The following is a 20781-nucleotide window of genomic DNA, read 5'->3' as shown; positions in this document are numbered from 1 at the left end:
AGGGAGCCTGACAGATTCTGCTACTTGCCTTGTGACCTCAGCTGCCGTGCACCTGCTAGGGGCTGGTTTTGATCCTGCCGCCACAGGACTTCGCAGCTGTGGAGCTCTCGGTGGATGGCCAGTCCCTGTCTTTTGGGTCACATTCTAAATGTGGTGAGCCTAGTTGGCTCAGCCTGCCTTCCTGCCTGTTCCTAACCTTGTGCCTAGGCCGCCTCCTCTCTTGCTTCAGCGACCTCAGCCTTCCCTACATGCCAGCTCTTCTCACAGTGCTGTGCCCTGTCCCAGAGATGCTGTTCCCTTTGCTACTTTCCTTATCCTCCAGGATTGAGCTTGCATGCATCACTTCGCTGACACTAGGCAGTTAGCTCTTCTGTGCCCCCAGCTATGCATTGCTACGTCCAAAACCTGGGATTACACTGGCTTGGGTTGCATTTGGTCCACTTGTAGATCAAGCCTCTCCCAGGCTTGGCCTGGAGGGGTCAAGGTCAGAGTCAGATCATTGGCCTCTGTAGCTTCGTGTGTAGCCCCTGGTGGGAGCCCAGTAAATGCTGGATGATGAGTGGCTATGGGCCGTCAGCCCAGCCTTTCCTGCTCTCCCCCTGCACAGAAGTCCCCAGAGTAAACTCATGGATGCCATTTGCTGTCTCAGGGGATATTAGGAGAAAGAAGAGAAAGCCCTGCTCCAAATTCACACGAAATGGTGCAGCTCACCCAGGGGACCAAAATGATGTTTGGAACCCAAATGTAGGAGATGGGGTCTTTACTCATCCTGCCTCCAGCTCACCACATACCACCATGGGTGCTGCCGCCGCCCCCACCTGTAGGAAACCCTACACTTCATCACAGTTTGCCTTCCTCTCCTCTTCCATCCCTTTTCATTCCATCTCCCCCTCCGTCACCATGTAAAAACTACCTTCCTCACTCAGCACTCTGGCATCTCAGTTGTTCCCATCTCCAAGCCCTGGAGCTGGGTGAGAGCCAGAATCACTGTTCCCATTTCACAGATGGAGAACTATGTCAGGATCAACGTTAGGACCAGGAAGGCCTTTCATGCAGCCGGAGTGTGGAGGCAGCCTGAGTCCCTGCTTCTCTCCCATGAGGGACATCCAGACTCCCTGTAGAGAGGGCTTTGTGAAGGGCGGGGTGGCCCAGCTTGTCAGGGAGGGGGCAAGGAGGATCCCGGGCAGGTCAGGAGTGGGCCCAAACTGACTGGTGTCTACTCTAGGGCTCCTCAAGGGGAGAGACAGCACTGCAAAGAAGCTATGGAAACCATTTGGGGGAATGGGGGCCGGGCAAGTGAGCCCAGCTGCTGAGAGGGTGGGTGGACATGATGGTGCAGTACATGAGAAGGGGCCAGTGAAGAGAAGACGGAGGAAGTGGTACATGGAGCCCCACTTGCCCATAGAGCCACCCTGGCCCACAAACACGGGAAGAGATGGTACCAGATGGAAGGTGCCTGGCGTTCAGCACACAGTGCATGTTTGTGTCCTGGGGGTGAGGCTCCATGAGAACGTGCTCAGTCCCCAGCCTCCAGTCTGACTTGGCAGTTACAAATCTCAGGCTGAGGTTGGGCTGGCCCAGATTTGGCCTGCTGCTCCCTATGGCAGAGAGTGGAGAAGTGGGGAGTCCCTAGGAGTGGCTCTACCAGGGTCAAAGAGTTGGCAACAAGAAGGGAGGTATGGAGCAAGGGGCCATGGAGGGCAGAGAGGCATGAGGAAGCCCCTTGCAGGGGCCCAGGCAGCACACCCTTGCTTTGAGAGCAGCTGGGGAGTTTTCAGAAAAGGAAAGCAGGCTGGAGACATACCAGGGAGATGGGGTCCAGTATCCATCCAACCTGTTGTCCCCCAGGGCACCTCCCTCCACCTGACATGTTCTCCATCTCCCACCCCAACATCCGCATTGCTCCTGGGTGCCTCCCTCCCGGGGCACGGGTGACTCTTAGGCTTTGGCCTCCATTCCTGAGGACTTGTACCAGAGGGAGAGTGTCCCTGTCTGTGATATGAGAGGGTTGGACTTGGATTAAAACTCCAAAGGGAATTGGGGAGATAGGACTTGGTGCCCTCATCAGACCCTGTACCTGAGGTCTGGAGGCCTGTGGCTGAGATGGTAAGTGGAGAACCAGTTCCAGCCTCTTCTGTCCCGCCAGTGGGGAGGGCATATGTGCTCATTCTTCTGAGGTGGCCAGGGTTGGGGGCACATGGGGTTCAGGTGGTGCATGTTCGGGACCTTACTGACCTCTAAGTAGCCTTTTGAAAAGTCTTGAAGGCTCTGCCTCACCCTCCCCCAACCCAGATTAGAAAATTTCTTGTTTTCCAGGATACAGTTAGGAGATTGGAGTAGAAAATGCGGATTGGGTGTGCACAAGTATTTTAGGAATTTGTCCTAAAAGCAGTTACTAGTCAGTGACTTCCCCTGTGGACAGAAGGGCTAACCACTACCTCTCTGCCCCCCGCCCTCCCCTACAAAAAAAACCCCAAATTCATGCCAGGTATACACCTTGTGCCTGGGGGACAACAGATGGGTTAACCCAGATGGCTTGACACTGACCACAGGCATATTGAGCAGAGCAAAGGAATAGAGGTGGGCAACATGGCTTTGGTCCTGGAAGAGGGCTATGAACCAGCCCTGTGACTCTGAGGCTCCTGCCCTTAGCTGGAGTCCTGTCCTGCTTAGGTAACTGTCACCCCAGGTTCCAAAGCCAGGGAAGGGTACTTGGGGCTGAGGAAAGCCGTGGGAGGAAGCCCGAGCTGAGCCAGGAGCATGACCCGGATGGAGGGCAGCACTGAGTCCTTGGTGCGCTGGGCAAGAACTCAAGGACTGCAGAAGGGGAGCTGAAGGCCAGAGAGGAGCAGGGGTCTCCCAGGGATCCAGACGAGCTGCCCTTCCTATGACCCGGAGAAGCATTCTGCCTAGAAGGATACTGCAGTCCTCCAGGAGCAATGTGGAAGGATGGTGCTGGGTGGCTTCCTCACTCTGTCCCCAGTGTTTCCCTTCCTCCTGGGGCACTCACTTTGAACCCTATTGACCCCGGGCCAGATGGGCCCGAAGACATTTATTGGGTTTTCCTTAGAACAGCTGAGGCAAACTTGCATTTTCAAAAGGAAGTTTATTAGCGTTGAAAGGGACAAGTTAGAGATGACGGAAAATGTGGCTGTCCAATCTCCAAAGCAAGACTTGTGCTCTCAGTCCTCACACTCTGGCCCCTGGACTGGGCAGCGGGGCGGCCCTTTGTCTGGAGGGGAGCTGTCACAGCCCCTGCCTGTCTCCACCTGCCATCGGGCTCTTTCCTGTGCTCTGCGGATGTCATCTGGGACACACTGCTGTGTAAGGTCAAGACCCTTTCCTTCCCCTGCCACCCACCTGGCTCCTGCAGATGTCCCGCTGGTTGAGGCGCCCTGTGCTGGCAACCTTTTCCCTCTAGGTCAGAGCCCAGCCGTCCTTCCTCCTGCGGCCCTGTGAACCCCCAGTCCCGGAAGGGGCCTCCTTACTCGAGCGGGCCCTCCAGCGAGACCTCGGCCTGCAGCTTCTCCGCAGCCTGCGCCTTCCTAGAGGCCTCCCGGCGCCGGGCGGAGGGCTGGTAGGAGCTCTCGTCACTGGCTGGGCCCTGCCAGCCCTGGCTGAGGCCCACCAGGGCCCGGACCTGGCGGAGGAAGTTGGGGCTCGAGAAGCAGTAGAGCACGGGGTCCAGGACACTGTTGAGGTAAGTAATGGCCAGGGAGCTGTGGAAGAGCTGTGTGCAGAGGTCGAGGGCGTGGCAGGCATGCAGGTGGAAGGCCACCATGGAAGCCATGCCGAAGACGACGCTGGGCAAGAAGCAGACGGTGTAGACGGCCACCACCGCGGCCAGCATGCGCATGGCTCTCCGCGGGCCCGCCTGCCCCCACAGGCTGCGGCGCCGGATGGTGAGCCCGATGTTCACGATGGCAAAGAGGATGAGGGCCAGTGGCAGGAAGAATTCCAGCACGAACAGGGCCTGGTGCCAGCGAAGTGAGGCCGAGGACTTCACGCCCAGCCGGTAACTGAGGCAGGAGTGGTCGGTATAGGCAGCCAGGAGCAGGTGCCCGTTGAGGAGCAGGATGCCGGCCCACAGCCCCCCGGCCACCCTGGCGGCCGCCCACACGGAGGCCCGGCTCAGCACGTGGTGGGGCCGCACCACCTTCAGGTAGCGGTTGAGTGCGACGGCCGTGAGGAAAACCACACTGGCCGAGCGGTTGGTGGACAGCATGAAGAGGTTGAGCTTGCAGGTGGTGGCCCCGAAGCGCCAGTGCTCCTGCAGGAAGTAGTAGTCCACGCGAAGGGGCAGGTTGATGATCAGGAGAAAGTCGGCAACGACCAGGCTGACCAGGAACACCGTGTTCGACGTCCAGGGCCGCGTGTGGAAGCAGAAGATGAAGAGGGCCAAGCTGTTCCCCACCAGGCCCAGGACGAACTCCATACCCAGGATCGGCGCCAGGAAGGCAGACACGGTGGGGGAGAAGGCTGGGAAGCAGGAAACCGTGGCCTCTCTGGTGGCCCCCAAGTCTGTGGTGAAGGCCGAAGGAGAGGAGGAGAGGAAGGGAGGGAGGGAGGTGGGGAGGGAGGCAGGGAGAGCGGAGGGAGGGAGAGAAAGGAGGGGAGAGGAAGAGCTCAGGTTATGAGATTCCATGAGAGAAGTTTCCAGGCTTTCTACCTCTGCAAGAGTGTTCAGGGCAGAGTGGAATGATGCTCACTACCAGCTAGTCACCACAATGACTCAGTACCCTGGGGTTTTCATCAGCATCCTTGCAGCCACTGAGAAACACCCAGCCAAAGGGGAACTGCAGCCCTCCCGCCCCTCTCCCTCCCCCCACACTGAGTGACCTGGCTGCAAGGTCTCTGAAGGGCGTGGGGGGAGTCTGGGCTGCCCCTGGCACAGGAGGAGAGCAGGGCTCAGCAGGGGTGAGACGGAGGCCCAGGGAGAACCGCAAGTGGGAGGAAGGCCCAGCTGGGGTGAGGTGGGGAAGAGTGTCCACAGTGCCGAGGGCTCAGACGTTTGCTTGCCCGAAGGCCGGAGCTGGTCCTGGCAACCCATAGCTCTCAGGGTCATGCAGGCCACCCTGTACACCCCCGCCCCCCCATGTACAGATTGGGTGGCTGCCTCCCTGCCCCCACCAGCTCTGGCAGCAGGGAATGTGGAGCTAACAGGATGTTGTCCCCGGAGAGGGAGGTGGGGATTCCAGCCAATACCTTGACCACGTGCTCATGGCCTTGTGGCATAAGCCTGTTTGTGCCCTGCCATCCCCAATTCCCGATGGTCCAAAGTCCATGTCCCCCATGAAATACCCCCCACACGCAGAGAGCTCCCCTGCCGGTAGAAACTGGGCTCCTGCCCCAGACAGAACAATCCTGAGAGCCTTCGAGATGCCCTGTCCACTGTCCGCCCCCCTCCCTCCGCACCCAGCATTCACCACAGACAGGGCAGTAGATTCCAGGCTGTCTTCAGGCAAGGTTTTCCTGTTCCTCTACTGCATGGTGTTCTCAGGAGCCCCTGGGGCCTCGGACTCCTGCTGACGTGGGACAGGCTGAGGGAGCCTGCGGCTCCGGGCTGCAGGACCTGACACCGCCCTTGCCGGCTGGCTACGGTCAGCAGGGTGCGTGCGTGCCAAGCCTGCCTAGGCCTCGGGGCTTCAGACACAGTGGCCATTGGCCTCTCCCTCCTCTGTCCTGGGCTCCCATCCGGCCAAGGCTGAGGGAGACAGGCCGTAAGAGGCTGTGACCACAGGATGCCGGGTGGTGAGACCACCAGCCTGAGCTTTGAACGCAACAGGCCTTGTTTGGAAACAGCCGCTTGTTTGCCAAAGCTCTCAGGGAACTCCCTAGCACGGAGCTAATGTTCAGAAAAACAGAAGATCTCATTTCCGTATTTTCTCAGGTTAGGTCTGTCCTGGGCACTAGGGACCAGCTCGTCTTCTCCTGGCCGCCTGGCCGGGTGCAGGGGGGGGCTCTGCGGGACAGGCCCCGTGTTCTCTCCTGGGGGAACAGAGCAATACCCTGCTGCGGCCCGCGTTCGGACTAGCCTCTGCCTTCACCTCCTGGACTGTGTGAGTTTGCGGGGGAGGCTGCCAGTGTTTCTTCTTGGCTGGTGGGAGAGGGAAGCCTTAGGGGTAGAGAGGTGGGCACAGGCCCTGGGGCAGAAACCCTTTCAGCAAAGCCAGGTTCCCATCTGCTTTCAAAACAGATGGTGGAGCGAATCAAAACAGTGGGCCGCAGTGGGGGAAGGCAGGGTTTAGCGTCCACGTTTTCCAGAGGAAGCTTTGACCCTAACCAGGGACCTGTTCCATCCAGATCCCACTTCAATTACCCCCACCTGCAACCCCTTCTGGACTTCTCACTGAAGTCCCAGGAAACGGGGCTCTGGTCTCCGCTGTAGGTTCTGGGTTTTGTCTCTACCCACGGCTGCTTCTAGGGTTCCCGGCACTCCTGGACCCTGCAGAGCACCCAGGAGCCTTCTGAGTCTTTGGACACGGCGACTGTACACAGCGGGGGGAGCGTTATCGTGATCTTCATGTGCTAACCGTGGTTAATTCTCGGTGGTGGATCTTGGGTTTTTAAGTATTTTTGTTTTTTTCTATGATTAGTACACATCACTTGTTACTGGGGAGAAAAAACCCAACAGACGCTATTTTTAAAAGTCATGTAAAAAGAGTAAGCGGGAAAGATTCAAGAGGTGGCGGGACAATATGAGCTGTGTCCCCAGGACGAGCACAGGACCGGGAATGGATGGGCCACACACACACAGTGAAGAGAGCCCCTTTACGAGTAGGGACACCCACTAACAGACCGTCCGCACATCCACCTGCACCTGGTGCCCCCGACACACCACACACACGAGTCACAGGAGTACAGGGGGTCGGCCATCCATGACAGCCCGTGTGCATGCAGACATACGGGTGTTTGTCCACCAGGAAGCCTTTATTGAGGGCCCTCTGGGTAGCAGGCAAGTGCTGCCCTGGGCCTGTAGGGACAGAGGGATGGAGAGGTAGTCCGGCCTCCATCAAGGAGCAGACCGTGCAGGGCAGTGGGCAGAGGGCTGTTAGAGGAGAAGGGGCACCACCATCCCCCCAAGAGCCTGGCATCTCGGCCGAGAGGACAGGAGGAGGGTGGATGGCGATGTCCAGGGCCCAGCTCCGGGGACACAGAGTGGCTCGGCAGCGGTGCATCCAGAAGCACAGCGGGCAGGGGCGTTATGTAGGGGAGGGGGGCACTGCTTCGGGGCCGCACCCAGAGGATCAGCCCAGGGGCTTCTTGCGGGCGGGGTCCTGGGTCACAGCCAAGGCCACAGAGCCCTGCCCTCGCTCCCAGGTGTACCTGTGGAGACACAGGTGGGCTGGGGTCAGACAGGTGGGCCCTGAGGATCCCAGGGGAAGGAGGGTGGTCCCACAGCTTGGGGGGGCAGCAAGTCCTCCCGTGCACTCACGCATTCCCGGCTGGTACCAGAAGGCTGTCATCCGGGGCCAGGCTCAGGTGCTGTTCCCCCATCGTCACCACAGAGGAGCCCTCCTGGGAAAGAGGAGCAGGAGAATGGGAATGGAGGCCGTTGGGCCTCAACACCTGTCCAGGGGTCCCTGAGTCTGCCTTGGCAAGGAGGCCCTGGGAGCCACTCCAGGCTCTGGGCGTCCAAGGCCCAGGAGCAGCCTGGTCCCCGTGGGCAGGAGGATGTGCCACCCTCTGTCAGGGGCCCCACTTGCCAACTGCCACAGCCACACATCCACGTCCTGTCTCGGGCCTTCACTGCTGCCTTGTCCATGGACGATCACCTGGCAGGAAGCAACATACATCTTTCCGGTGCTTCGGCCCCACACAGGAGATGGCCTTGAACCTGCCCCCCAGATGCTAGGCCCGCAGCACCAGGCACAGCCTTATCTTCATGTGTAGGGCCAAGACCAGGACTTGGAGGGGAAGGCTGCCCGGCCGCAGGCCTCCCTGCTGCCTCCCTGCTGAGCAGCGCTGCCCGCTGTCCAGGACCACGTCTGCCTGCCCTTCACAAGCACATGCGCATCGGATGCCTCGGCTGCCCATGCCCATGACTGCTGACCCATATGAAGGCATGACTGCCAGGGGCACGCTCGGGACACACACACTCGTGTGTGCACGGCTTAGCGTGGACTCGTGTATCACACACGGAGCTCTCCAAAGAGTGCCCACCTGCCTTCTTCCATGGGATTCTGGCCTGAGGAGGAGGGAGATGGGAGGGGACGAGCCTTTTTGACCTGCATCAGCCGGCAGCTACTGTGCAGGTCTCGCTCCTGCTGGCCCAGAGTGGGACTCAGTAGATATCTGTTGGCATAAACTGAAGCAGGTGGGAGCAGGCGTGTGCACGAGGCAGAAAGCAGCACCGGGAGGCCAGCTCGATGCCGAATGCCATTGCCGTGATGGGCTGGGAGGGGCTTTGTGGCGTGCCCCTGTTTTCACGGCCCTGTGTAAGCTCAGGTGTCTGCAGGCCAGAACTTTCAAGGCAGGTGTGTACCCAGGGAGCATCCCTCCATGAGGGTGTCTGATTCAAACTGCAAGGTATGTGCCCATGGCAAACTGTAAAGCACAAACAACCCCGAGCCTTGCCCCTTGTCCAGCCCAGGAGACCTGTCAGGACCTGGGCACTGCCTGCTACTCCTGCCATCCAGCCATGGTGCTTGCTGCCCCCACTCCCCTGCCCTGGCTCCTGCCAACCTCAGCGACTTGCAGTGCCAGGCTATTGCAAGCTTCCATGCCTTTACCCATGCTTTTCCCTTACCTGGAATGCTCTCTCAGCCTCCCTTTCTTCCTTTTGCAAACTCCTATATTTGCTTTAAAATGCAGCTTACACGTCACCTCCTCCAAGAAGTCTTCCCTGACTTCCCTCCCAGCCTGGGTTCCTCCTTCATTGTCCTACGGCTTCCTGAAGCTTCTCTACCAAATAACATACCACCTGATTGTGGTAATTGTTGATTAACTTGTCTGTTTATCACACCATACACTCTTTGAGGCAGTGACTCTTTTTCTCCTACCAAAGCCTGAAACATAATAGGCATTCAACAAATGCTGAATGAAAGAAGGCCAACTTTGTTTGGGTGGGTCTCTCTCTGTGCACCTCTCCACCCAACCCTCACCCCCAGGCACCTCTCTTCCTTCCGGCTCCCCAGGCTGAGACTGGCCAAAAGTTCAGGAATTCCTAGTAGAAGGATAACTCTAGACCCCCAGGAATCGGTCAGTGTATGGGGCAACCCCCCACTCTGAAGGCAAAGAAAGACGGCTTGAGACCACGTAGCCTCCACTCCTAGCAAAGCCGTCACTCTCTGAGTCAGGCAGGAAACAGGAAGACCTCTGTTTGTGTCACAACCTCTGTGTGTGTGTGTGTGTGTGTGTGTGTGTGTGTGCGTGCGCGCGCATGTGTGGGTGATTAGTTCCCATTTCCTAGGGCTGCTGGGTAGATGCCCTGGGTGGCCCAGGGCCTCGTTACCTGTGTCTCATAGGTGTCCCCAAACAGGCTGAGGGGTGTGCCTGCCTGCAGCTGTCTGCGGTGGCCATCCAGCCAGGCCTCCAGGGACATGGGCTCCATGACAGATCGTGTGCTCAGGGGGAATGGCGGTTCCTGGAGCAGCTGGTCTGCGCCCACAGCACAGCTATGTCAGTGGCCTCCGGCCCAGCCCGCCCAGAGCCCCAGCAGGCCCAGGGCTCCCAGCTCTGAATCACCAGGATGGGCTCTGGATCCAGCTCGAGCACCAAGCAGCCACGTGGGGGACACTATTTGGTGCCATTGTCTCGTACCTTGAGTACTGGGCAGAGAACTCAAAAGGAGACTGGTACTCTGGACCAAGACCCATTCTATTCTGGGAAAGCAGAGAGGGAGGGAGAAAGGCGGTTCCGCGGGGGGCTCACCAGGGATGGGCTTTCCTGTTTTGTACTGCTCAGAGCTGAAGAACCTGCAGGGAGAAATGGGGAGGAGGACGAGTGGCCAGCATTCCCGAATGAGTGGCCAGGGAGACACACGGTACACACACACTCATACGCTCTCAGGTGCAGGAGCCCACACTCTCATGGGGCCCTACACAACTCGATGGAGGGCCACCCTCCCCTCCCTTCTAGCCCAGGCCCTCCCACCCTGGGAGGGGCAGACTTTCCCCCCACATCCCAGGCACGCTGGCCCTAGTGTGGTGGGCACTGCTGGGTGGATCTGCCCTCCCCAGCCAGAGCAGGGGGCCTCAGAGAGCAAGGGGCAGGGACTGGGCTGGGGCTCACTCCTGGATGATGGGGGCCAACTGCGTGCCAAGGTCCTTGCAGTAGAACCACTTCTCGAACAGGATGTCCGTGGTGTCCCCCATGTAGTACCTGCCAGAGCAAAGGACAGGTAACCCAGCTCCCCACCTGGGTAGCCTCGGGGCGGCTCTGCTTGTGGAAGTCTGGACCCTGGCTAGCCCCGCAGAGCTGGCCGCCGCTTCACCCCGTTAGCACAACCTAGTGTCCAACGCTCACTCACCCAACCCTGGCTCTCCCAGAAGCACTATGTGCCCCAAAGTCGGGGGGCTATTATCGACCCCATTTGCATTCCTGGTTCCCCAAACAACCATTTACAAAGTGGATAGAACTCTGAGGCTCGGAGAAGCTGGGTAACGTGGCAGAGATTACACAGCCTGTGAGTGGTGGGTGCAGGACAGACTCGCGACAGTCTTAGAAACACAGACAAAAAATCAATAACAAGTGTCTTCATTTTCCCAGAGAGGAAGCTGAAGCTGAGCCTGAATACAGGGCCTGTGCCAGGAACCTTATGGAACCAACGTGCAGAAGATACCCCCCAGATGAGGTGTCCTGCTCCTTTAGGGGTCACGGATGCCTTTGAGAATTGGAGCAAAGGGCTGGGCCTCTTCTCCGGAGGAAAGTCCACCTGCGTGTACACATAGCCTCTGCGAGACTCTCGGAAGCCCACCCAAGCCCCAGCCCGGCTCAGTGAGCTCCTCCGCCAGGCCTCAGGTCCCTGGTGTGTGCAGCACTTTGTTGACTGAATGTCTAAGCCTCAGGCCCAGCTCCCAGGGCCAGGCCCACTTTGTCCTTTTCAGCTTCTCCCGAAAAAGAGGAGTGGTCCTCGGGGCGCCTGGGTGGCTCAGTCGGTTAAGCGACTGCCTTCGGCTCAGGTCATGATCCTGGAGTCCCGGGATCGAGTCCCGCATCAGGCTCCCTGCTCAGTGGGGAGTCTGCTTCTCCCTCTGACCCTCCTCCCTCTCGTGCTCTCTGTCTCTCATTCTCTCTCTCGCAAATAAATAAATAAAATCTTAAAAAAAAAAAAAAAAAGAAGTGGTCCTGCTTATGGGACATGGTTTATAGACACCCAGCTCATCCTAAGTTCTATCCTGGGACGGAGCTGGACACCAGAAAGCTTGCCTTCAGAGTGGCATTTTTAAAGTTGAGTCCCTGGCTTTTTTTTTTTTAAGATTTTATTTTTCCATTTGAAAGAGAGTGAGAGGGGGAGGAGCAGAGGGAGAGGGAGAAGCAGAGGGAGAAGCAGACTCCCCACTTAGGAGGGAGCCCAATGTGGGGCTTGATCCCAGAACTCCGGGGTCATGACCTGAGCTGAAGGCAGATGCTTAACCAACTGAGCCACCCAGGCACCAAGTCCCTGGCTTTTATTAAAGGTCAAAAGCAGCCAGGGGTGCCTGGCTGGCTCAGTCAGTAGAGCCTGAAACTCTTGATCTTGGGGTTGTGAGTTTGAGCCCCATATTGGGTGTAGAGATTATTTAAAAATAGAGTCTTAAAAAAAAAAAGGTCAAAAGCAGCCAGATGAAATCTGTTATAAATTTGCTGTAAAAATGTTATTGAGGACGGGGTGCCTGGGTGGCTCAGCCACCCAGCTGAATCAACTGACTCTTGATTTTGGCTCAGGTCATGATCTCAGGGTCATGAGATCGAGCCCTGCATTTGACTCCGTGCTAGGCACGGAGTCTGTCTCTCTTCTTCTCCCTCTACCTCTTCCCCCACATGCGCATGTGCAAACTCTCGCTCTCTAAAATAAATAAATTAATATATAAAAAAATAAAATTAAAAAAAGTGTTATTGAGGACACTGTCCACTGTCACTAAAAACTCCTTTCATAAAGCCCCATATGAAAGATTTCTTTTGGAATTGAAGGCCAGACATCTGTTTCTACAACAGTAGGTTAGTATTATCATTGTGTTTTTGAAAAGCATTGAATAGTATAAGGAATGCTCAGGAGTTTTTTAAGTAAAAAAAATCAAAATTCAACCCCATGTTTGCTAAGACTTCAATGCTGTAAGGTGTAGATACGCACAGAAAAGAGGCAAGATGGAAGGTTAACAAGCTTTGTTAGGTTTAACTGGTAAGATGACAGGGTTTTTTTGGTTTTCTCTTCATTATTGTTCATTTCATTTTATTGAGATGTCATTCACATTCCATAACATTTTCCCTCTTCCTGACATAGTTTTAACTTTATTTGCTTTCTTTTACTTTTCCTGACTTCAAGACTGAACGTGTATGACTTTGCTGATTACAAAAAGGGGAAGTGTTAAAAAATAATCCATTGTAACAGGAGATGGGGGCAAAGTATCCTGATCTCAGGAACTTGTTGAGAAATTTTAATTTTATTAAAAAATACAAAAAATAGTTTCGCTTTTGGAAAAATCTGTGTCCCTCGGAGTCACAGGCTGCATCAGATAATAAGTGGGTGACAGATTGCAGCCCACTGGGAACTCAGCTCTGGAAAGAGTCGCCGCCCCCCACGTGGCACCGGTGTTTGTCCCCTCCTCGGTGCTGACTCACACTCCTATCTAGACCATCCTGACCCTAATTTCCTATTTCTCTACAATGCCAGCTCGGCTGCCTTCTAGCAAACTCAACTTCCCTGTGCCCAGTCTTCTTATCTGTAAAGTCCACACTTGCAGCTGCTTGCCCCCTGTCTCTGCCCCGGATGTCCGGACAAGGCCCATTTACCTGAGCCCATCTAGCTCCGTTTTCAGCCGCCTCCGTTCGATGACCAGTCCCATGGTGTTGGCAAACCTCTGCGGAGAGTGGGGTACCCCAGCGGGCAGGAGGAATATCTGCAGTGGTGGAGACAAGGTGCTAGCAAGCCTGCAATGCCCTCCAGGGACCTGGCTGCCCGCAGTGTCCTGGCCTCCCCAGCCGGCCCACGGGGTCCGGCAGCCCCCCTCTCTGCTAGCCTCTAGCCCGGAAGCGGAGGAAATGTCAGGCCTTGTGAGGATGGGCAGCTCACAGGAGGAAGTGCCCAAGGGCCAGGAAGGGAGGCAGGACAAGCCAGGGAGGACACACTCCAACCAAAGCCAGCACGAGTGGACCATGGGTTCCTGCTCTTTGGTCCTTCACCTTCCCATGCCCTGGGGCCCAGGCTCACCTCTCCCTGCCGAATGGTCACGGCCCGGTGTTTCCCTCGCTCCAGGACTTGGAGAACCATGTCGCCCTCTAGCTGGTAAAACACCTGTGGGACAGGAGGGCAGACAGGCTCAGCCCCTGCCCCCTCCCTCTTCCAGGTCCTTGGCCTGAGTTCTGACCCGGACACCTGAGAAATTTCCTGAAGGCCTGTATAAGCAGGTCTGTCACTCCTGCTCTGAGGCCCCAGTCTCCCCTGACACATGCTACAGACCGGAGTGCTGGGGCCACAAGACGAACTGTACCAGCTCAGGCGGATGTTAAACCGAATCTGGCCTCCAAGGCCTTACAGGGGTGGGGGCGGTCCAGAGAGCCAGGGTGTATTAAGCCTCTTCTCTGCCCCCAGCTCTGTGCACACGCACACTCTATACATATTGACTCCTTCCCCCAGGCAGGGGCCAGTGTCCCCATGTGCTGCATGGAAACAGGCTCAGAGAGGTGGCATGATGTGACCTGCCTGAGACCCCATGGTAGTAAGAGGCAGAGCCTTCAGCCCAAGTCTGGCTGACTCCCAGCCCAGGTCCCCTTGCATCTGTGCACCCCAAGAGAAGGAGTCGGGTAAATGGAGTACTGTGTGGTGGGTGGTGGAGCTGGGGAACCCGAAGGGCTGTTGCAGAAGCCCGAGCTCAGCAAGGATGACGACTGGGCTCAGTGATGCCTTTTCTCTCACCAGGGAGGAAGCTGGACAGCGCCTACAGCACAGCCCGGGGAAGGACGGCAGGCACAGAGAGGAGGCGGACCCTCAGCCCTGTGGCCTCCCAGGGCCTGTGGCTGGTACTCTCCCTGACCCCAGGATGAGAACAAGCCGGCACAAACCCACTTCTAGCCGAGTTCCTCCCAGCCACCTGAGTGTCCCTCCTGAGAGGGGCCGCCTACTCAGGCCAGCCCTCCTCATCCGTCAGCCACTCAGCTGAGTCACTGCTTGGCCTGGACCCCTCAGTGGACACCCATCCACACTACCAGAGCAGCCTGGGGAGGCCCAAAAGTGGGGTGTGGGGCAGAGGCGGTCGGGGCCAAGGGAAGGCAAGGGGCAGTGAGACGGGAAAGGTGGGTACTCACACCAGGGCTAACAGAGTGGAAACCTCGGGAAGGCAAGTGGAGGGGCCTAAGGCTGACTGAGGCAAGCAGAGAGACCCGCAACCGTCTAGTCTACCGCACGGCGCGGTGGCCGCTCCCAATCTAACCCTGTCTCCCTGTCTGCTCTCGGCAGCTTTGGCTATTCCTGTTGATTCTTGCCACAGAGGAAAACGGTCTCCCATGAGGTGTGGTGAGAAGCGGGTGGCTGGGAGACGTGAGGGGTTAGCTGGCCTGCTCTGGGAGGCTTTTCCCTGCTGGCCCGGGGTCCTCACTCCCCTGCCCGCCCCGCCCACTAGGTGCTCTGTAAATATTTGTTGAGTGAGTGATTCTCCTGTGCTCCCTCCAGTCCCTGGCTGTGGCTGGGAGGCCAGGGCTGGGGGTGGAGGCTGGTGACCGAGCTGGACTCTGGACCTTGAACCCCTGTGTCAGGCCCCCCCACGGTGATGGGTGTCGGTTCTGTCTACTCTTCTTTCGTCACCAGAGATCCTGAAAGCTGGAAACCTACCTGTGTCCCTCCCTCAGGGGGCCCATCTTTTTCTTTTTAATTCTACTTTTGTTTATTTATCTTGGGGTAGGTAGGTAGTACAGAAACACAGTTCAAAATTCAAGGTACAAAAGGGTATTCGGTGCAAATTCCCCCCACCCGCCCTCCCCCTCCGTTAAACAGCCCCCAGGAACTCGTATGTCTTGGGCCCTCCAGATAAGGAGGGGACCTCCCAGCCCCAACCCTTTCCAGAGAACTCAGCTCCCGGGACCAGAGTGGAGCACCCAGGTCCCTGTCAGCATTTGGGTCTCATTTGGGAGGCCAGTCTTCCATATTCAGATTCGAGGGGGAGGGCACCAGGGCGTCGCACCTGGCACATGGATGGCCAGGGGGTGACGCCCAGTGGCTCGAGCCGCCCTCTCACACCCACAGAGCCTGGGCTCTTTCCTGGGGCTCCCGCAGCAGAGCTGGAGGACGGGGCTGTCACTGTGTGCCCAGCCGTTCTGCCCTGGGATTTCAGTAGCGCCCCCTTCATCCATCAGCCACCTGACCACCCCCCACCCCTCCTGTCCACTGGCTCTGGCTCTTGCTTGGGAAGTGTCCCCCTCCTCCAGGGCTATTTAAGAAGGGGGCAGTAGCAGGCCTACCTCCTCACCCTCCTCGATGTGGTAGTCCTTCCTGACGTTGGGGCCCCCGACGAACATGACTTTGAGCTGCTTCTGGTGCCTGCAATGGACGAGGGGAAGGAGGTCCTGAACCAGCTTGTGGGACAGGACAGGAGGGGTGCAGGGGCCCGTGGGGGGCCTGGAAGGAGCCTGGGTACACCTGGGAGAGGTGACAAGGCTGTTTCTATAACATTGTCCCTATAGTCTCTGACATTTGTCCCCTCCCTTCTCATCTCAGTATGGCTGTGCTCCTCCAAGTGTGTGTGTGCGCCTGAGACTGTATGTGTACGTGCGTCTTTCTGTATCTGTGTCTCAGGGGATTTGTGTGTGTGTCCCCGACATCCTCTGACCCAGTAGTGGGGAGCAGTGTGGTGGCAGATCTACCGCTTCATCACCCAGGATCCCGGGCCTCGCTCAAGACCTCCAGTTACAGGAGAGCGAACTGTAGGCACCACTTCCTGGGCTAGAGGCAGCGGAGGGGTAAGATGGCCTTTATCTGACCGCCTCTCCCAAGCCGTCTGACTGGGAGACTCTCTGCTCCCCGCAAACTGCTGGCTTGAAGCTGTGAGACACCTGGGGAAGGAAGTGGAGGGGAAAGCTGGATGCAGAGCCCCTGAGGCTGGAAGCACTGGGGGTCCTGGTGGTGTGGGAGTGGGAGTGGTCTTGGGGAGCAATGGTGAGAAGGTGGAACGAGGTCACCCCAGGCTTCAAGAGCTCAGCCAAGGAGTTTGGTCTTGGCCTGAAGGGTGCCAGGGAGCCTAGGAAAGTTTTTTTTTTCTTTTAAGTTTTATTTAAGTAATCTCTGCACCCAATGTGGGGCTCGAACTCAAGACCCTGAGATCAAGAGTCACATGCTCTTCCAACTGAGCCAGTCAGGTGCCTCAAAGTTTTTTTTTTTTTTTTAAGATTTATTTATTTGACAGAGAGAGACACAGCGAGAGAGCGAACACAAGCAGGGGGAGTGGGAGAGGGAGAAGCAGGCTTCCTGCCGAGCAGGGAGCCCAATACGGAGCTCGATCCCAGGACCCTGGGATCATGACCTGAGCTGAAGGCAGACACTTAATGACTGAGCCACCCAGGAGCCCCAGTTTTTTTTTTAAATCAACTTTCCTGGGATATAATTTAGATACATATGGAATGAGCCCACTCAAGAACTATTTCCACCCATCAGCCAGATCATATCCCTCCTCTGCTCACCCCTCCCCACCGCAGTGTCATATGGCCCCCTCACCCCCAAATTCCTATGTGGAAGTCCTACCCCCAGACCTAGGAATGTGACCCAATTTGGAAATAGGGTCATTGCAAATGTAACTGGTTAAGCCACAGTGAGGTCACACTAGACTAGGCTGAGCCCCTAATCCTTATTAAAAGGGGAAATTTAGGGGCACCTGGGTGGCCCAGTCAGTAAGCATCTGCCTTTGGCTCAGGTCATGATCCTGGGGTCCTGGGATGGAGCCCAGCATTGGGCTCCCTGCTCAAAAGAGTCTGCTTCTCCCTGCTGCCCCCCCGCCACTCGTGTTCTCTCTCTCACTCTCTCTCAAATAATAAATAAAATTCTTTTTTAAAAAAAAAGGAGGGGGGAATTTAGACACAGACACATCGATGGGGAGAGTGCCCTGTGAAGATGAGGACAGAGATCAGGGTGATGCAGCAGAAGCCAAGGAAGGCCAAGATCGCCACCAAGCCACCAGGAGCTAGGAGAGGCCTGGGGCAGACTCTCCCTGACAGCCCCAGCCAACACGGGGTGGGGGGGCTGCAGCTCTGTCCCACCCTGTGGCCCATTATGCCGGCCTGCCTCCAGCCCTTGTCTGTACGTATTGGCCGCTTCCTCTCACCCGAATGTCAGCGCCCCAAGGAAGTGACCGTCAGTTTGTTGTCTGTTGCATCTGCAGTGCCCAGAACCGTGCCTGGCACATACTGAGCGCTCAGTGAACACCTGCTGAACGAATAAAGGCAGCGCCTGCATTTTGTGATGCTTAATACTGGGGCCTAGCTGGAGGCCTGGGTGGGGGGAGCCTGGAGGCAGGGGCAGCCTGCACCACTCAGGCTGGAGGTGACAAGGGTGGCCCCAGAGCTGTGGCCGGAGGGCTGGAGAGGAGCAGACAGATGCGAGACACTGTTGGGGCACCCTGGGGGTGCACAGGGATGAAGTGGAGGAAAGGGGTGAGGGCCACAACAGTGGTAGAAGACATGAGGCCCCGGGGTGGGGCTGGGGGGCGGTTGGCCGTGAGCCGGTGGTGGTGCTACACGGTGAGCGAGAGTGTGGACTTGGGAGTCAAGCTCTTCCATGGGCTGGAGTCTGGACCGGGAGTCTGGATTAGAATCCCCCCTCCAGGAGCTAGTGTGAGGACTAGGTGAAGGGGTGTAACAACACTGGGCACGGCCTCTGGCTTGTCGAGGTGTGCCAATGCAGCTGTGTGGTTTGGGGTGCCGGGCCGTTGGGGGTGGTCTGCAGACCTGGCAATGTGAGCCAGGAGCTGCGGAGCACACCAGGCCCGGCCACGGGGCCCAGGGCAGGGGAGGGAGGTGAAGGGGCCACAGGGGAGGGCCCAGGTCTGCTGGAGAAAGACTGCTGCCGACCGCCACCGGCCCTGCTGGGTGCTGTGGGCAGAGGTGGCCGGGGACGGCCTGGTGGGAGTGTGTATGCCTGCAAGGGGGAGCCTGGGGAGAGCACTAAATCAAGATCTTCCTACAGGAGCTGATCCTCCACTTGCCCTCTGGCTGCAGGTTCTACTGCAATTCTGGGACATCGGAAAAACCACCCTCCCCAGACTTCTGTCACTGGGGGGTTGGAGAGCTATTTCTAAGCCTTGGGGACAGGGCGGTGACCTGCCATCTGCATCTCTCCTAGTCTCAGTCACCCAGCCATCTTCAGAAGTCAAGGTCACAATCTCCAGGGCACAGTCATCAGAAAGAGGAACAGATGAGGGTGAGGGAACCCGGAACAGCCTGCCCTCCCCCTCCCCCGCCGAAGGCACAAGAGGATGGCAGCCCCTTTCTGCAGGCTCCTGGGTCAAGGAGCTGGGGGCTGGAGGGTGAGGGATGAGGGGTGCGGACGGGGGAGGGGAGGTGGGGGCAGAGGGCAGGAGGAGGGCGGCGTGCCTGGGACTCACAGGAGCTTGTTGCAGACCGGGGGCAGGAAGGAGGCTCGGTTCTCCTCCAACCAGGTCTTCACCTTCACTGGACGCGCCATGGCAGCCCGGGAGCCCACTCTGGAGCCAGGTGCCCCGGCGGGTGTCCGAGGGGTGCGGCTCCGCCCAGCCGCCCATTGGCCGCCTCGCGAATCGGCGACCGGGGGGCCAAAGGGCGGGGCAATGCCCCCCGCACCGCCCCCACGATGGTAGCCCTTGCCGGACTTTGGTCCCGGGCCCGCCCGTCCCCCGCGCCGTCCCGGGCTGCCCCCGCCCAGCCCCGCGGCCTCCGCGCAGAGGAAGCGGGGCGCCGCGTGGGGGCGCCCCTGCTTTCCGCCGGGTTCGGGCTCAGCCCCCCTCACGTCCCGGGGCTCCCCGCGAACGTGCACGGTCCCCTGTCCCCAGACTTTGCGCCTGGACCCCGCGGAGGCCCCGGAAGACGGACTACGACGGGAGGAAGGCGGGCTTGGAAATCCGAGCACGTGAGTACGGAGGTGCTGGCCCTGGACGGAAGCCTCGGTTTCTCATCTGAGAAATGGGAATGTCTACACAGCCATCCCAGGGTTGCACAGCGGCCACCATAGGCCCCCGATGGCTGTCAGTGCCCATCCGCGGACGAGGACGGCGGTCAGGCCGGAGTCCCCAGGTTTAGCGAGTGCCGCTCTCCTGGCGCGGCCTCAGGCTGGGTGAGAGCGGCGAGCGGGGAGGGGACCCGGCGCGCCACGGGGGATCCCTGGCCCTCGCCTACATTTGCAGGTGGCAGACAGAGCAGCGACGAAGCGCCCGGCACTGTCTGAGCTTCTGACGTGTCTTAGGGACATACTCAAGTCACACGACACTTCGGTGAGAGTTTTACCGACGAAGAACCGGGCACTCGGTGTCCCAGCCCTCGGGAATCTCGGGGTCCTGGGGTGGGGTGAGCGGACAAACCTGTGCCCAGGCTTCCAGCCCGGTTACCCTGGGGGCGGCGGGGAGGGGGGGCGACTGTGAAATCGGAAAACCGGGTGGGGACGAGGAGGAGGGCAAGACAACACGACACCTCTTTTCTTCTCTTCCTTCCGGACTTAGAATTTTTAGGAAAAATGTGCGTGTGTTAGAGGAGGGTGGGGTGGGGAGAAGGAAAACAGCTCAGGCTCTGACGCCGGAATCCATACTACAGAGTTTAAGAAATTCAGCTCCTCCAGCTCCTGCCCTCCCAGCCCCCCTTGCCCCTTCCCTGCAGCCTGCGGTGGGCTGGTTTTCTCAGCACCTTCCCACACACAGACCCGCCCCCCCAACCCTGCGCAAATCAGAACCCAGTCAGAGAGGCAGAAGATTGCCACCCACCTCTGCTAGGAGGACCCTCCTGTTTCCTCTCCATCCCCATCTCTATCCCCCCTTTCGCTGGCCCTTTGTTTTCTTTGTAGTTATTATTTAGAACTTTTTTGCTGAGCATTTCTTTCTGGAATATTGCTTGGCACCCAAAGAACTCAAACCATATTCTTTGTCTCTGTAAGTAATCCAGAGGAGAGGTAAACAGGGACTGGTGAAGCAACAAGGATCCCTGATAGATTAGGTTTGTTTTGGGTGTTTGTTACCTGGATGGATGGGTAGGTGGGTGGATAAAGGCATGAATGAATTCACAGAACAGATGTTCTGTTACATAGTACAAAGGAAAGGACAGTTACCCTGTATATTATTTTATTTTATTTTAAAGATTTTATCTATTTATTTGACAGAGAGAGACACAGCGAGAGAGGGAACACAAGCAGAGAGAGTGGGAGAGGGAGAAGCAGGCTGCCTACTGAGCAGGGAGCCCGATGCGGGGCTCGATCCTAGGACCCTGGGATCATGACCTGAGCCGAAGGCAGATGCTTAATGACTGAGCCACCCAGGCGCCCCTACCCTGTATTTTAATGTATGCAGTCAAATAACGTGAATCATTGAGACCACAAGTAGAATGTTCTGGGTCTGACTTATCCAAAAGAACCCTAAACACAGGCTAAATAATCTGCTGTCTGGTCACTGTCAACTCTGCTCTCTGGCTTGTACCGTTTAG

The 20781-nt window shown here is 57.7% G+C and overlaps 2 protein-coding genes and 1 long non-coding RNA gene across 11 annotated transcripts in view; 1 reads left to right on the top strand and 2 right to left on the bottom strand.

Moving 5' to 3' along the window:
• Positions 1-3086: 3086 nt before the first annotated feature.
• Positions 3087-6759, bottom strand: OXER1 (oxoeicosanoid receptor 1). Of its 2 annotated transcripts, none has more exons than XM_036073701.2 (2): positions 6326-6759; positions 3087-4521 (listed from the first exon to the last, which is right to left on the bottom strand). In XM_036073701.2, exon 2 carries the CDS (start codon positions 4433-4435, stop codon positions 3485-3487), a length of 951 nt encoding a protein of 316 aa, XP_035929594.2. In that variant the 5' UTR covers positions 4436-4521; positions 6326-6759; the 3' UTR covers positions 3087-3484. The 2 variants fall into 2 exon arrangements, with proteins under 2 accessions (XP_035929594.2, XP_077912747.1); XM_078056621.1 differs by lacking the exon at positions 6326-6759 and adding an exon at positions 5427-5930.
• Positions 6760-6909: 150 nt separating this feature from the next.
• Positions 6910-18991, bottom strand: HAAO (3-hydroxyanthranilate 3,4-dioxygenase). 4 transcript variants are annotated; one of them, XM_078056628.1, is made up of 10 exons: positions 18726-18989; positions 15595-15673; positions 13352-13435; positions 12934-13040; positions 10234-10323; positions 9763-9917; positions 9455-9600; positions 7707-7775; positions 7436-7518; positions 6910-7326 (listed from the first exon to the last, which is right to left on the bottom strand). In XM_078056628.1, the coding sequence occupies exons 1-10, from the start codon at positions 18803-18805 to the stop codon at positions 7248-7250; spliced, it is 972 nt and encodes a 323-aa protein (XP_077912754.1). In that variant the 5' UTR covers positions 18806-18989; the 3' UTR covers positions 6910-7247. The 4 variants fall into 4 exon arrangements, with proteins under 4 accessions (XP_077912754.1, XP_035929666.1, XP_077912755.1 ...); XM_036073773.2 differs by having other exon boundaries at positions 9874-9917; positions 18726-18986; XM_078056629.1 differs by lacking the exon at positions 10234-10323 and having other exon boundaries at positions 18726-18991.
• LOC118523943 (uncharacterized) overlaps positions 18348-20781 on the top strand; it is an 11054-nt gene continuing 8620 nt past the window's right edge. For 2 of the 5 annotated variants that reach the window (XR_004911349.2, XR_004911351.2), the window contains exons 1-2: positions 18350-18647; positions 19149-19586. This is a non-coding gene — a long non-coding RNA (uncharacterized LOC118523943). Of the gene's footprint in view, positions 18648-19148; positions 19587-20781 lie in introns of all 5 variants that reach the window. The other 3 variants (XR_013441872.1, XR_013441871.1, XR_004911353.2) reach the window with 3 other exon arrangements.

This window comes from Halichoerus grypus, chromosome 10 (assembly GCF_964656455.1).
Source record: "Halichoerus grypus chromosome 10, mHalGry1.hap1.1, whole genome shotgun sequence".
NCBI lineage: Eukaryota > Metazoa > Chordata > Mammalia > Carnivora > Phocidae > Halichoerus > Halichoerus grypus.
Note: the sequence above shows the minus strand (reverse complement) of the source record. Positions and strands in the feature narration are given on the sequence as shown.

Excerpts from the sequence above, each read along its gene's own strand:
- OXER1 (XM_036073701.2), bottom strand. The coding sequence starts at position 4,435 with ATGGAGTTCGTCCTGGGCCTGGTGGGGAACAGCTTGGCCCTCTTCATC.
- HAAO (XM_078056628.1), bottom strand. The coding sequence starts at position 18,805 with ATGGCGCGTCCAGTGAAGGTGAAGACCTGGTTGGAGGAGAACCGAGCC. Across the intron at positions 10,324-12,933 it reads ACGGAGCTAGATGGGCTCAG|GTACTACATGGGGGACACCA; the intron begins GTAAATGGGCCT and ends TTGCTCTGGCAG. Across the intron at positions 7,776-9,454 it reads GGGACACCTATGAGACACAG|GTGATCGTCCATGGACAAGG; the intron begins GTAACGAGGCCC and ends GCTTCCTGCCAG.